The sequence below is a fragment of the Nyctereutes procyonoides genome, unplaced genomic scaffold, assembly GCF_905146905.1.
Source record: "Nyctereutes procyonoides isolate TBG_1078 unplaced genomic scaffold, NYPRO_anot_genome, whole genome shotgun sequence".
In the NCBI taxonomy this organism is placed as follows: domain Eukaryota; kingdom Metazoa; phylum Chordata; class Mammalia; order Carnivora; family Canidae; genus Nyctereutes; species Nyctereutes procyonoides.
Window position 1 is genome coordinate 18179619 of NW_026575135.1, and position 14482 is coordinate 18194100.

Consider the following 14482-nt stretch of genomic DNA (forward strand, 5'->3'; position numbering starts at 1 on the left):
ACTTGGCCACTACTCCCATTAGTCAGAGAGCCTCATTCCAGAAGCTCACAGGGCTCAAATCCAGAACAAGTGAATCATCCAGTCTTTACCCACTGGCCCCTCCTTTCATGATCACCAGCTCAGTCAACATCCACTTACTCTTCCTCTGCTCTTCAGCCTACATCTAAATAAAGCCAGTGATCACCACCATTCTAGGACCTCCATATTATCACTCTCTGGTCACTAATAAAAGAACCAATAATCTAGAAAAACTTCCTTTAATGTCTTAAAAGTACTTTTTTAAAATTAAGTTCTTAAAATTTTAATTCCAGTATAGTTAACATACAGGATTATAGTAGTTTCAGGTATATAGCATAGTGATTCAACAATTCTGTGCATTACTTAGTGCTCATCATGGTAAGTGTACTTAAGCATTTGTTTTTTTACTTTAAATTCTAGTTAGTTAACATATAGTGTAATCTTAGTTTCAGGAGAATTCAGTGATTCATCACTTACATATAACACTCAGCACTCATCACAAAAAGTGCCCTCCTTAATACCCACCATTCCCCACAAGGTTGTTTTTTTTTTTTTAAAAGAAGTTTGGCTTGCCTTCTTTGCCCAATATACACTCATAATAAGCAAAACAAAACAAAACAAAGTATAAATATAGCTGAGCAAAAGTAAAAAAAGGAAAGAAGGAAGGAGAAAAAATTATCTATAGCCTTACCACTCAAACAACTCACATTTTAGTGTATGCCTGTGTATATATCTCCATCCATTTTTTTAAAACTTTTATTTAAGTAATCTCTACACCCAACATGGGGCTCAAAATCATGACTCTGAAACCAAGAGTCACATGCTCTAAGCAACTGAGACAGCCGGGCATCCTTCCATCCATTTTTTTTTTAATGTAAAATATAACTTTTGTTTTGTTAATAGAGTTTGCATGTATATACTTTCTAGTCTATGTTAACCACTTGGACTTTTAATTTAAGATCACTTATTTTCTCATGATCTCTTTTAATAACTAAAATTTTGCACTATTTCAGAAATACGTTAATTACAATGATTTTTGGCATTCATCCTGAGCCTTGCTAGTTTACTGCTCACAGACATTTCTTTCATATCACAACTTTCCCATTCGTGAGATCTTTATTTGGATTTATGATAGAATCCTAATTCTAGTAATTTTTTTTACTAAATACATAATTATCTAAACATGGTTATTGCTTTTATATATGGAAAATTTTGGCTGATCTAAAGAATTTTGGGTAGCAATTAATATATGATGTTCCACTGTCCTCTGATATTTAAAAAAAAAGAAGATAATCTGAATTTTTTCTCTTGTAGAGGTAAGCAGTGTTACCTTGTTCTGAATGCCTATTTTTTTCTTTATTCTTAAAACTGACACTTTTTATTATACATATTTAGTTAAGTATTTATTTTTTCATTAATTTTGCATAGTATTCATTTCTCTTCTGTCTCCCTGTATGTCATTTTCTGGAATTTTTGTAATAAGCATATTGGATCACCTAGATTTATCCTCTATATCTCTTTCTTTGCTGTCTTTTCTCCCTGAATTGCAACACAATTTCACAAGCTTGTCTTTGCCTTAAGCTTGTCTCACACTTGGCTACAAAATATTAGTATCCAGTCTGCTACTCACTTTCAATATTACGTTTTTAAAAATAATTCATCAATCGAGCTTTTCATTTAAAAGTGATCTTTAATGGAAAATGGATTTTGGACTGTCTGAAAGTTCTTCCTTATCATGACATAAGTCTTTTTCATAGGATGACATCTACTCTGATTTACCCAGTTCAGTTCACTTTTTTTGAACCACTGAAACTTTTCATTTGGTAATTTTTTTTTTTTGGTGTTTGCTTAACACAGAGCTGGGAATGAAGAATTTATGTATGTTTAGCATTAGAAATGAAGTGACTTCTTCACAAGGCTTTGTGACTCTTCATTTAGGTATTTGAAGGCCAAACAATGGAAATGGGAAATTCCAGAATTATCATTTTCTTTATCATATTAGAATTGCAGATACTTTAAACAAAAGTCAGAAAAATTACAGTCCGATCGAAATTTGCCATGAGAAACTTCCCTATCGTGCTGAAGATCTGGTTTTACTTTGCTATTCTCACTTGAATGAAATAGAGCACTGCCTCCCTGTATAACCTGCACAGCCACAGCAGTGCTTCTTACATCAGTTAGCATGATGCCTAGACCAACTGTGAGCTTAGAATGAGCACTGTGGTCTGCCTCCCTGAGCAATGAAACTAGGTGCTTCTTCCTAAAGGAGAACTGAGTGTTTGGTCCTGTACGTCCTCATGCCAAGCCCCTCAGCTTAAGGTTTGGTGGGATTTACTAAGAGGTCCTTTCACTGACCTCTTTTCATATGGGTAGTCAATCTTCACTAATATGATGTTATCTGCCCCATAAATTATAGAAACTTCTCACAAGTGCAGGCATGAGGGTGGTATTCTACCATTAATTCTGCTAACATGAATACAGGTTTCCCACATGTTTATGTTCCTTTGATTATGACAGAAATCTGGGATTTGAGGAAAGTGATGGAAGAGTTAAATACATGTGTTCAGACTAAGATCTTCAACGAGAACCAGAAAATTAATCTAATCCTACGAGTTAATAAAGCTTTCAAATTCCTGGCTCTGTCAGGACATTGTAAAATGTAAACTATGGTGAAGGACCAAAACCTAGAAATCACATATAATGCTTCATATAAAAGAGATTATAAAGCAGAGTTAAATTACAAAATGAAGGCAGCTGAACAGTTCAGTGCTGCTCTCAATTCCCATCCATTATCAACTGCTGTAAAAGGCTGAAGCATCATACAAAGAGAAGAAATTCACTCCGGGGACGTACTGCCACAGCAGCTTTGTCAGAATTAGCCTTTAAGAGACTAGCCTTTTAGGCATAACAGACCTCAGAGAAAGTCTATTATTGGAACTACGTTCTCAAACAACACACACCCACAAGTCAGGATCTTGGCTACTCCTATAACTCTACAACTATGGACAAGTTCCTTCTTGCCTCTGAACTGAATAAGCTAGGGTAGCAATATCTAAGATCCCTTCCAGTTCTAAAACCATAGTCAGAATCAACTTTTCTTGTAGTATTAAAACAAAAAATCTTATATAACAACTTACCAACAGTTGGGAGTTCTATTTTATTGCAGTGGTCCTGGTTGCAGCAATAGGTTGTAGTAACAGACCCAGTTTTTGAAGATGGTGCACATACAAATGGTCTGTCTCGAGGAATCAGGTCAATTTCAGCTATGCACATGCTATTGTGTATAACTTTGTCTGTGGTCTCTGTGACAGAGACAAAGCAGAGCCCATCTGTCACACAAGTAAAATTGTCTTTTGTACAAAGGTGGCAGAAACACTGTAATGCTGGAAAAAGAGAACAAGATTCTATTAGAAAAAATCCTCTAGGTTAACAATTTGAAATTCACTATATTCACTATAATACATTCCTGATCCTATTATAATCATACAATTTCTTTGCAACGTTCAAAAAACAAAATTTTTATTACTCTCAGAAGTTCCAAATTCTGTTGAGAACCACACATACAAAACAGCCAAATATGATAAAATCTGGACTCAGGGTTTTTTCTAGAACTTTTTCACTTCCAAACACAGAAAAATTATTACAAGTAATTTCCTTAAGGTAAGGCAAGCATTTGCCCTCCTATTTGAAACACAGTACTTTAAATTTTTAATGGCTATATTCTTAACAGCTCAAAGCTATATATTTACATACTCCCCCACTGGGAAGCAATGTGTGAAAATACTTCTACCTACCCACCATAGGTTGGAAATGTCATTTGGGTGATTTATGGCGATGGAGCAAAATGGAAATAGATTTGTATTGAGCCAGACAGACACTCTTCTTGTGCAAACCCTAAGAAAGACATGTAACCTTCTAGCTAGGGTTAGTGTTACTTGGTCAGTAAGCCAGGGAGTCTGCACCAGTACTACATAAATGCTCCAATCACACACTCAGCCATAGACTGGAGAAACACTTAGCACCATGCTTGCTTGAATCTTTTGATCTTTATGGCTCAACTCAAGAGGTAACTCCTTTAGGGAAGTCTTCCCCTAATTACCAACACCTTCCCACATACACAGACACATATACTCTCCATCAGGCCCTCCAATGAGGTTAAATACGGCCCAAAGCACACACTACTCACTAGAATTGCTAACTTTCTCTCCCCTATGAAACTATAAGCTCATTGAGGGCAGAGATCCATATTAACCATTTCTGTAAATCCACATCTAGCACTAGACCTGGCATATACCAGCATTCAAAAAAAAAAAATCTGTTCAATGAATGATAGAATGGGTACTTATATTTCACTACCATCTCATGAAACCATAAAACACAGATATGTCCTTAAGTTCAAACAAACTTGCCAATTACTTGTTGGAGAGGAAACAGTTACAGTCCAGATATGTAGTATGTAGAATGGCTACCTATGATGAAACCAAGGAAGTCTACAGAAACAGTGTATCTAGAAAAAGATAGTAGACAGGAGGACCAGAAGAAAACTAGTGGAGTAGTTAACTTGCTGTGCAGGAAGGGTTAACTCAGCAGGCTTGAGTTGCTCAAACCCTGTACATTCCCAAGAAATGCATGTCTTCAGGACTAGCCCTTGGCCAGTCCCTATGAAATGAGCTCTGAGCCCTTGAAATATTCTCCCTGATAAGAATGCTGCAACCTTGTGTGACTGAGCCTCAGTAGAAACCCTGAATACCAAGGCTCAGCTGAGCTTCCCAGGCCTGCAGCACTGTGCACGTGCTGTCACACTGCTGCTGAGCTCTGGTGTGCACCTGTACTACTGCACTGGGCAAGTACCCCTAGAAGCTGGTACCAGGTTTCTCCTGGGATTTGTCTATATGCCTTTTCCTTTGGATGATTTGATATGTATCTTTTCCACTGTAATAAGCCATAACCATGCGTACAACAGCTTTTCTGAGTCCTGTGAGTTCTTCTAGCAAATCACTGAGCCTGATGCTAGTCTTGGGGACTTCAACTCACTTGCAAAACCCAAATTCAGGAATGTCAGGATCTCTTCAAGCAAGTACTTCTTGGTTGCTGGCTTAATTAATATATTTGTTTATTATCTTTACAGACCAGCAGTTTTACCTTAATCATTATAAAAAAGATTTGTTCTTTCTTCTTAGATAGTTCAGCTATTTGAATTAACTCCTCCCAAACATAAGAACTCAAAAAGAGTATTTAAAAAGACATAATTACAGTCTAACATTTAAAAAATTATTTTAAAATTTTTCTTTTTAAAAAATTGTTTATTTAAATTCAATTTAGTTAACACATAGTGAGTGTATTATTAGTTTCAGAGGTAGAATTTAGTGATTCATCAGTTGTACATAACACCCAGTGCTCATTACATCAAGTGCCCTCCTAACCCCATTACTCAATTACCCTGCCCCCCCCACCCCTCCAGCAACCCTGTTTTTTTTTTCCTATAGTTCAGAGTCTCTTATGGTTTGCTCCTCTCTGTCTTCATATTATTTTTCATTTCCTTCCCCTATGTTCTTCTGTTTTGTTCCTTAAATTCCATGAGTGAAATCATATTAACATTTAAAGATTATTAAAAAAGGTGGTAGTTATTCATGGTGAGATTTAGTGGTGATTATAGGTTCAATTTCCTAAGGAAGAATTCTGAATAAGAAATCCATGAACTGGTTTCAGGGATACATGAACGTCATGAAACTGTCAAATGTTGTATTTACATTTTCAAGGTTCATAGCTTTCAACAGAATCACATAGGAGTTTATCAACCATAAAAGATTAAAACCACCACCATAGGAGATTGCCATCATTCTCTCTTGAATCCCCTTTACTCATGAGTCAGTCAACCAATATTTTCTATTAGCTTTATCAGCTACTCTACCAAAAATTGAGTGTATGAAGATTGATAATTCATGGTCATAGCCCTTGAAGAGCTCCAAGGCCTACAGAATGAGAACACTGCAATACAATGTAGTAACTGCTATATATCCCTTACCATCTATGAAATGAGACCTAAACACTAGGTCTAACAATTAAGGCTTTTACTTTTGGGTTCTAACTTACCACTCACATTGCAAATGCAATCTAGGGCCACATGCTTCTCACCATTATGACATTTATGTCTTTCATGGCCATGGTCTTTACACATACTATCTCTCTGCCTAGTTTAAAGTGCCTTTTATCCTTTAAGACCCTATTCAAACAAGATCTTTTCCATGATACAATCTACACTCTCCCCTACTCTTAAGATAACTGGGTAGGTCCTTACATATGTTCCCAAAGTCCTCTTTGTTTACCTTTAAGATAGAACAAATCAATCTATTTATAATTTGCTGTTAAAGTGTGTCTCATTACACTAAAAAGGACTATGTTTTTTAAAATTTATTTTCCCATCTTTGAATCTTGGGCTCTTAGAGATCACAAAAATATATGCTAAAACAATGTTTCCCAAACAGGAGGTAACAAGTATGTTGCGAGAAGAAGGGGAGTTTAAGAATTGTGTACAAAATTTTTTTTGATGTTTTCATTTAAAAGATAATCTAAAATGAATAATAAAAATGCTGGACAAGTAACCATAATTTAAACAAGTACTGTCAGTAGGCTTTCACTGATGCTTCTTCAGTTGTGTTAAGATCTCCTTCAGGCCCTCTCTCTCTCTGTCTCTGATGAATAAATAAATAAAATCTTAAAAAAAAAAAAAGGTGGGGGGAATCCCTGGGTAGCTCAACGGTTTAGCGCTGCCTTTGGCCCAGGGCGTGATCCTGGAGTCCCAGGATCGAGTCCCACATTGGGCTCCTTGCATGGAGTCTGCTTCTCCCTTGCCTGTGTCTCTGCCCCTCGCCCCATGAATAAATAAAATCTTTAAAAAAAAAAATCTCCTTCAGGCCAAATGTCCTAAAGGCACACTATACAAGCAAAAGTCTCATAGTAACTAATCAAGAGTGAAAAATACTGGACATTAAAATCATCAGAGGATATGACAAGTCAGGCATGGTATATTCAAAGCCAATAAATAGTTCAATAGCTAATACCATATATATGCTACAAGTATTACATGGGTCCTATCTTTGTAGTACAATTGCAAAAGTTCTTTAGAAGTAAATGTGGTTAGAAGTATCCAATGACAATTTTTCCATTCTCACTTCCAGCACGAGCTGGTGTAGAGAATCATTTAATAAGGATTTCAGTAATGACATAACGCTAACCTCATCTTCAAGTAAACACCACAGCTGACGTCTCATTAAAATTGGTATTTGAGGAATGCTTGCTGGCAAGTGTTTTGGTTAGATAGGAGGTCTGATTATCTTGAACTTACAAGCAAAGCCTTGAAGTCATTAATAGCACCTTACACAACATTACTTATGCAGAATGGGTACTTGCAACTTTTAGTAATACTGAAGTTAAAATACAGAAACAGATTTAAAATGGAATGAGACCTAACGCTATTTTTTCTACTGTGAAATCTAAATATTACCTGTCACACTGAATAACTATATTAATTTGAAATTTAGTTTTGTAGTCGTCTTTGTATTTAATTCGTACGCTTTGGTTTATAGTTGTAAATGGGCCAAAAATATAAAAATTTTATATCTAGTTTCATAGCTATACAATTTAAGTAACATGAAAAATACATTCCTTATGTTTCCTTTCAAAAGGGTCATTACTTATGGCAAGTTTGAGAAAATCAGTGCTAAAGGGCTCTTAACGAGAGTCTTTCAGTAAGAACAAGTCACTAGACAAACATAAACATTATGTAACATAAAGCTTAACCAGGTAAGGATTTATTTCTTGAGGGAATTTTAAAATTCTATTTTACCATTTAAATTAGAGTTGAGATTAAATACAAGATTGCTGCTAAATGTAGGAGATGCAGGAATATATATTAGGGAAAAAATAAAACTATTTAAAATTTCCCATGAATTCATGAGCTTTAATTCCCATTTCTTAAAAGTTAAAATTTATTTTATTAATAAATAGATCTGACCCCTAGCTATCTCCCTTTATTAATTAGGTTGTTGTTTTTGTTGATTTTTTAAATGCACATACAGGGCAAAATTTCTACCTAACAAAGGTATACAATGATGTCTTCTTCTCATCCCACAATAGCATCATTTAACACCTGCCCTATCACCTCGAATCTTTCATTTAATTCTGCCATTTTTCATTAAGCATATCCATATGTCAGATGCTGCACAGGCTGTGGGGTGGTGGAATAAATAAGACAAGTATCTGGACTGAAGGAGTTCATCAGGGTGGATGAGTAAGGCATTAAATAGATCATTAAAATCCAGAGTCTGGAAGAGAATGATCAAAGTGCTTCAACACTGCCAAGGCAGAAGGGAAAGAAAGAAAAGCTTCACAGAACAGCCAACTCACAACTTGGAGAATATGTAAATCTACTCAATAGTTAAAGATGAGAAAGCTGTCCTGACAGGGTTTTCCTTTATCAGTGGCAGGATTTTATCCTTAGTGGGTATCATCTCAAGTAATAATGAGACCATCAAGTTTAAATAACTATTCAAGATACTAACCATAATGGTTTCATTTCAAAAACAAAATGAACATAATACCTTCCTGACCTATTTCATCATCTCAATGAGATCGTCAAATGAGATACTGTACGTTAGCACATTTTGAGACTATTAAATCATATGTGACCATACGGAATTATCACATATAATAAATGGTATCATTTCAAATGTGGTTTTTATTTGCAGGCCACCCGAGAAACAGGTCTTCCCAAAAGTAACGTGTAAAATTCCACTCTACAATCCCAGACAGACAGAGCCACAGGAGACTTCGAAGATCATCTCATTTTAATTCAGTTCTATCATTTTATCATGAAGAAATGAAAAGATAAGAGTATCAAAATAGGGATCCCTGGGTGGCGCAGCGGTTTGGCACCTGCCTTTGGCCCAGGGTGCGATCCTGGAGATCCGGGATCGAATCCCACGTCAGGCTCCTGGTGCATGGAGCCTGCTTCTCCCTCTGCCTGTGTCTCTGCCTCTCTCTCTCTCTCTCTCTGTGACTATCATAAATTAAAAAAAAAAAAGTATCAAAATAATTTATAACAATATTCTAGCTACATTACAGGTGGATGTGAATTCCCACATTATCATCACAAACGTGATGGTACTGGAATCTGTATGTTTTTGTGTTGGTATCCATATGTTAAATAGCTTAAATCTTTCAAGATTCCCCAGTGGTTCAATAGTACAGCTTCTTGTTTGGACCTCTAGAGTCTGACTCTTCAGCCTGACAGCAAAGATAAGAATCAAACTCCCTGTTCAGGACCTTTCTCCTATCCTGGCCACCTTTTGCTTCCATGCCCTATTATCTACTGGCAGCCACAGCTTCTGCCATTCTAAGATGTACATTTTCCTACACTTTAACTTCTGAAATCTGCATCTGTATTACAATCAAAGTAAAAAGAAAACTCCAGCCTCTGGACAGAAAGGTTAAGTCATGATAGTTGTTGCAACATCTGCATGTGCAAACTTTGCCATGTATGGAAGGGATTATTCATTTAATCACCATTTTAATCATATGCATTGGTAGCTCTCCTGCAACTAAAATTTTATTTTAACCTTAATCCCTATTAAAGTCATCATAAAGATTTCACTATGGCTCAGCACTACAATGAAAAGCTCTTGTATTCACAGAAAATTATCAGTCCTGTGCCAGGAAATACAATTACTAGCAAAAGAAATTTCCAAAGATTGCAGAATCACAGAATTTTCAGTTTGAAGATGTTGGTGAAGGACTGTCAGAAACAAAACATCTAGCTGTCATCAAAGAAATGACAACAGTAAAGAGAGATAGCAGAATCCTTGGGGTTCTCATCTTCAGTGATGGTGATATATCCCAAGTTGAGATTCTGGCTCTTGGTCCCAACTATAAAGGAAATTTCCATCGTTGCCTCATTTCAGAGTGTCTGGAAGTCACACATCAAAACACTATTATTTCTACCTAACGCTAGGGCCACTACGGGTTGATTCACAACCCTATATATCTGGCTGGACAAATGGAAAAGTAGACAGCCCGTAAACAGTAGACAGAACAGACATATCTATGATCTTTGTTGATTAAATAAAAATTAGTACTAGAAACCTTGTCCTCCCAGGCCAAGAGTGATAGTGTCTATAAAAGTTATCCATATATATATATATATATATATATATATATATATACACACACACACTTCAACACTCTTTCCTTTTTCTTTTTTTTTTTTTTAAACATTTTATATATCTATTCATGAGACACAGGGAGAGAGGCAGAGACACAGGCAGATGGAGAAGCAGGCTCCATGCAGGGAGCCTGACGTGGGACTTGATCCTAGGTCTCCAGGATCAGGCCCTGGGCTGAAGGCGCCACTAAACCGCTGAGCCACCCGGGCTGCCCACTCTTTCCTTTTTCAATGCTTGTTATTTGGTCTCTCAATTCTTCTTCCCCTCTACCAAGAACTTGACTGAAACATCTTTTGAAATTCACTACTGAATTCAATGTTCTTTTCTAAAATTCTTTAGGATATGAGACACATTGACACATCTTTCTTTATTAGTTTATATGATACCACACTTCCCTAACTTATGTCCACAGTCAGCCCTTTGCTACATCTCAGATCTACATTTCTACACTTCTTGACCTTATACTTGGGCTCCAAACTCGTATTTTAACTACCTTCCAAGAAATGCTCTGCTTAGGCTTGCCTCTTAGTGCAAAGTCAACATGCTTAAAATCAAACACAACACTATTCCTCTAATAGTGGTATATGTGATTAAAAAGCCCCTGCAAGGATCCTAGATTCCTTCTTGTTGAGACAGCTCAGCAGTTAAAAAGGAAGACAGGGATGAAGATTTCTCTCACCAAAGACTGAATTCCAATCTTTTCACCACTCTGAGTTGGCTGGTGATGACCCTTCTTTACTTTCCCCCTCCCATTACAGCACAATTATACTTTATAGAGAGAGTATTTCCAAATATTACAAATACGCATCAACAGGCAGGTAAAGGACGTGCACAATGTCTCTTACTCAGTCTGCTTAGCTACTGTTAAAAACAGAAGATCTTACCAGTGCTGGCAAAGATGGAGGCAAAAGTGAGAAGTTCTAACAAACCCTTCTAGGTACTAATGGGAACCCCATTACAATCTAGTCTATATCTCTACTCCAGTTCTTCTGCCTTCCCTTCTGGCTGCTACTCCCAATACCATACCCTCTCTCAAGGAGGTTTGTCCTCTCTTTTCTCCCTGTTCCACCTCTGGGGAAAGCATATGTATGTTCTCTACTTTTTAAAATATGCTGCAAAAATCTGTAAACAAGGTTAAAACCCTGACCACCGACTAGTTTTGTTCAAACCAGTTGAACAAAGCACTCAGTGGTTCTCAACTCCACACCCTTAGGTAACCTGGCAGTAGTAATGTCAAACTCGGCTTTTCAACACACCAAGTACCATACGTGAAAGTGCATTCTCTATAGTTTAGTCCAGATAACATTGTACTCTCAAATTTACAGCTTCAAAACAAAAATATGATTTATCCAGACATTTCTCAAGTAAGTCCAAGCACTTAAGAAACATTATTTCTGATTCAACATACAACTCCAATTTGGAAGACGAGGGGCAAGCCTAAATTCTCATTTGTTTTTCTACAACACCATCATTTCCTAGTCTCCTGAGCTCCATGGAATTAGCTGATAAAATGTTAACTGATATCAGAAAAAAGCACACTAAGAATAAGCTGTCTAAATGGCAAGATGAGACTTAATAGGGGCAAGTAATACAAAGGCTTTCATTTAGGTTCAAAATAAAATAAACTGCACAAGTACAAGATAAAGATTTGCTTAGCAGATTTGGGGAATCTGTTTAACAACAGGTTTAAAAAGAGTCAACAGCATTTATTGGTAATTGTAGCCATGGTGATGGGGGAGACAGAAGAACAACAGGCACAGAATTCCCCAAATGCCCAAATAATAAGTAATCAGTAAGTGTTAGATGAACATCAATCTGCCATGTAAATATGAGTCAGAAAATCAAAGAATGAATTCAACAAAGTTTGATCTGAAAGGTATCCTAGCTGTGGAGACAACCACTCATTTCACAGCTATAGTGTCAATTTATCTTACTCCAATATTAAATGAAATCATAAGGTCCGGATGTGGTAAATACTGTTTCATGAAAATCATTTCCTAACTATAGCTCCTCTCTACAATGAACTGACTGGCTCAAAGAAATTATGACTTCTCTGTCATTAGAGATACTTAAGCAGAGGCTTAATGACCAATAGCCGGAATCTGTGAAGCAGAGAATCTGCTGCGCTAAGTAAAAGGTTGATCTAAAACTCTACAATTCTATTGTTTTGTTTCGTTTTGTCTTTAGTAGGCTCCAGGCCAGTCTGAGAGTCAGTGGGGCTTGAACTCACAACCCTGAAATCAAGACCTGAACTGAGAACAAGAGAGGGACACTTGGGACACCTGACTGGCTCAGTGGTTGAGCATCTGCCTTGGCTCAGGGCGTAATCCCGGTCCTGGGATTGAGTGCCACACTGGGCTCCCTGCATGGAGCCTGCTTCTCCCTCTGCCTGTGTCTCTGCCTCTCTCTGCGTCTCTTGTGAATAAATAAAATCAAATAAATAAAATAAAAAGGAGCGGGACACTTAAGTCACCAAAGGCCCCTCTCCAATTCTTTAAATAGTAATATTCCATAATTTTACAAGTTACATCAAATATTAAACATTCATGTTTTCATTTTCTGACTAATTAAACTTAAGCTGACATATCTTCAAGGTACAGAGATTACAACAGTGTATCTCATTTTATAATTGTTTGTTCATCTATTTCCTCCATTAAACTGTGAACTTCATTGGGTCAGGGTCTGGGTCTGGGTTAGTATTTACGAGTTCTTTATGCACCTCTGCATTCCTAGATCCTGGCACACAGGAAAGGATTCAGTATGTTTCTTGAATAAACTCCCAGGAGTGTCTCTTTGGTATGTGGGTGGTTGCTACCACCAAGGTCCTCAATAATGGCCAGCCAAGCAAATTTTCTTTTATCCCTTACTACCTTCATTTTTGAAGTCCTTTTCCCATCTCTCAATGTTCTCCTTTCAAAAGTCCAAAATTCCCACTTAGGTACCTCCCTTGAGCCCATTTGATATAAAATATCCCATTATCCAGAATAGCCTACTCTTCTGTATAAAGGGAAGACAACCTGACACTTTCAAAATGACAAATGAACACACCCTCTGACCTAGAAGGAATGTAGCTTATAGATTATACTTTACAGTGCCTTATGTACATGGTTATTAATTTCCTAAGAGTTTATACTAGATTGTTTCTAATCTTGCCTATGCATCTATCAGTAGGACACCAGTAAAATAACATGATGGTACCTATAAAATGGAAGATTGTACTATTAAAAGAAATTGATGTTTTCTATGTGTTAATGTAGACTGACCCCTAAGATGTATTAAGTAAAAATCTGCATAGTGCAGAACAGTGTATCTGATATAGTAACATCGTGTTAAAAAGCAAAGGAAAGAAGGAAAATACACACATACACATAGTACAAAGTATCTGCCTAGAAATGAAATAGGTAATACTAGCTTCCAAAGAAGGGAACTGGGTACCAAGAAGATTGGGGTGGCAGGAGACTTTTTACAACCATTTGTACTTTTTGAATTTAGAAAAACGTGAGTGTATTAGATCTATTCAAAGTTACAAAAAAATTAAAAATGCCATGCCGTGCTCCATCTCTAGCCCCTATACTATCTTCAAAACTCCAACTCAGGATATTTACTCTATGGAGTATAGATACTTCATGCCAATTTTAAAACCTGAAAGTTCTTTCTGGAAAACAATTTGCCAAGATATAGTAAGAGCCTTTAAAGTCTTTTTTTAAATCCATTAATTCGGGATCCCTGGGTGGTGCAGCGGTTTGGCGCCTGCCTTTGGCCCAGGGCGTGATCCTGGAGACCCGGGATCGAATCCCACATCGGGCTCCCGGTGCATGGAGCCTGCTTCTCCCTCTGCCTGTGTCTCTGCCTCTCTCTCTCTCTGTGTGACTATCATAAATAAATAAATAAACAAAATTTAAAAAATAAAATAAAAAAATAAATCCATTAATTCTACTTCTTAGATTTTAGTCTAAAGAAATAACAGGAGATAAGAGCAGAGATATAAGCACATAGATGTTTGTTACAGTATTTTATGGTTGAAAACAATCTATATGAATGACAATATGGCAATGACAACATAAATTATGATACAATCATAAATGAGATACTATATAGGCATTAAAGCTGATATTTCAGAAGCATTTCTAAGGACAGGAAAATGATCATACTATTAAGACTATATACAATGTGATTATAATTTCATCGCTATAAAGTGATCATCTTGGTTTTTTACCACGTCAACGAGTTGTGGGGTATATGTT

General features: G+C 36.6%; 1 protein-coding gene across 2 annotated transcripts in view; it reads right to left on the minus strand.

The window, feature by feature from the left end:
* The window catches only part of TGFBR1 (transforming growth factor beta receptor 1), a 58437-nt gene that overhangs the window by 25944 nt on the left and 18011 nt on the right, over positions 1–14482 (minus strand). For both annotated transcript variants that reach the window (XM_055302477.1, XM_055302476.1), the window contains exon 2: positions 3156–3401. In XM_055302477.1, the coding sequence (XP_055158452.1) occupies positions 3156–3401 (246 nt within the window). The remainder of the gene's footprint in view (positions 1–3155; positions 3402–14482) is intronic.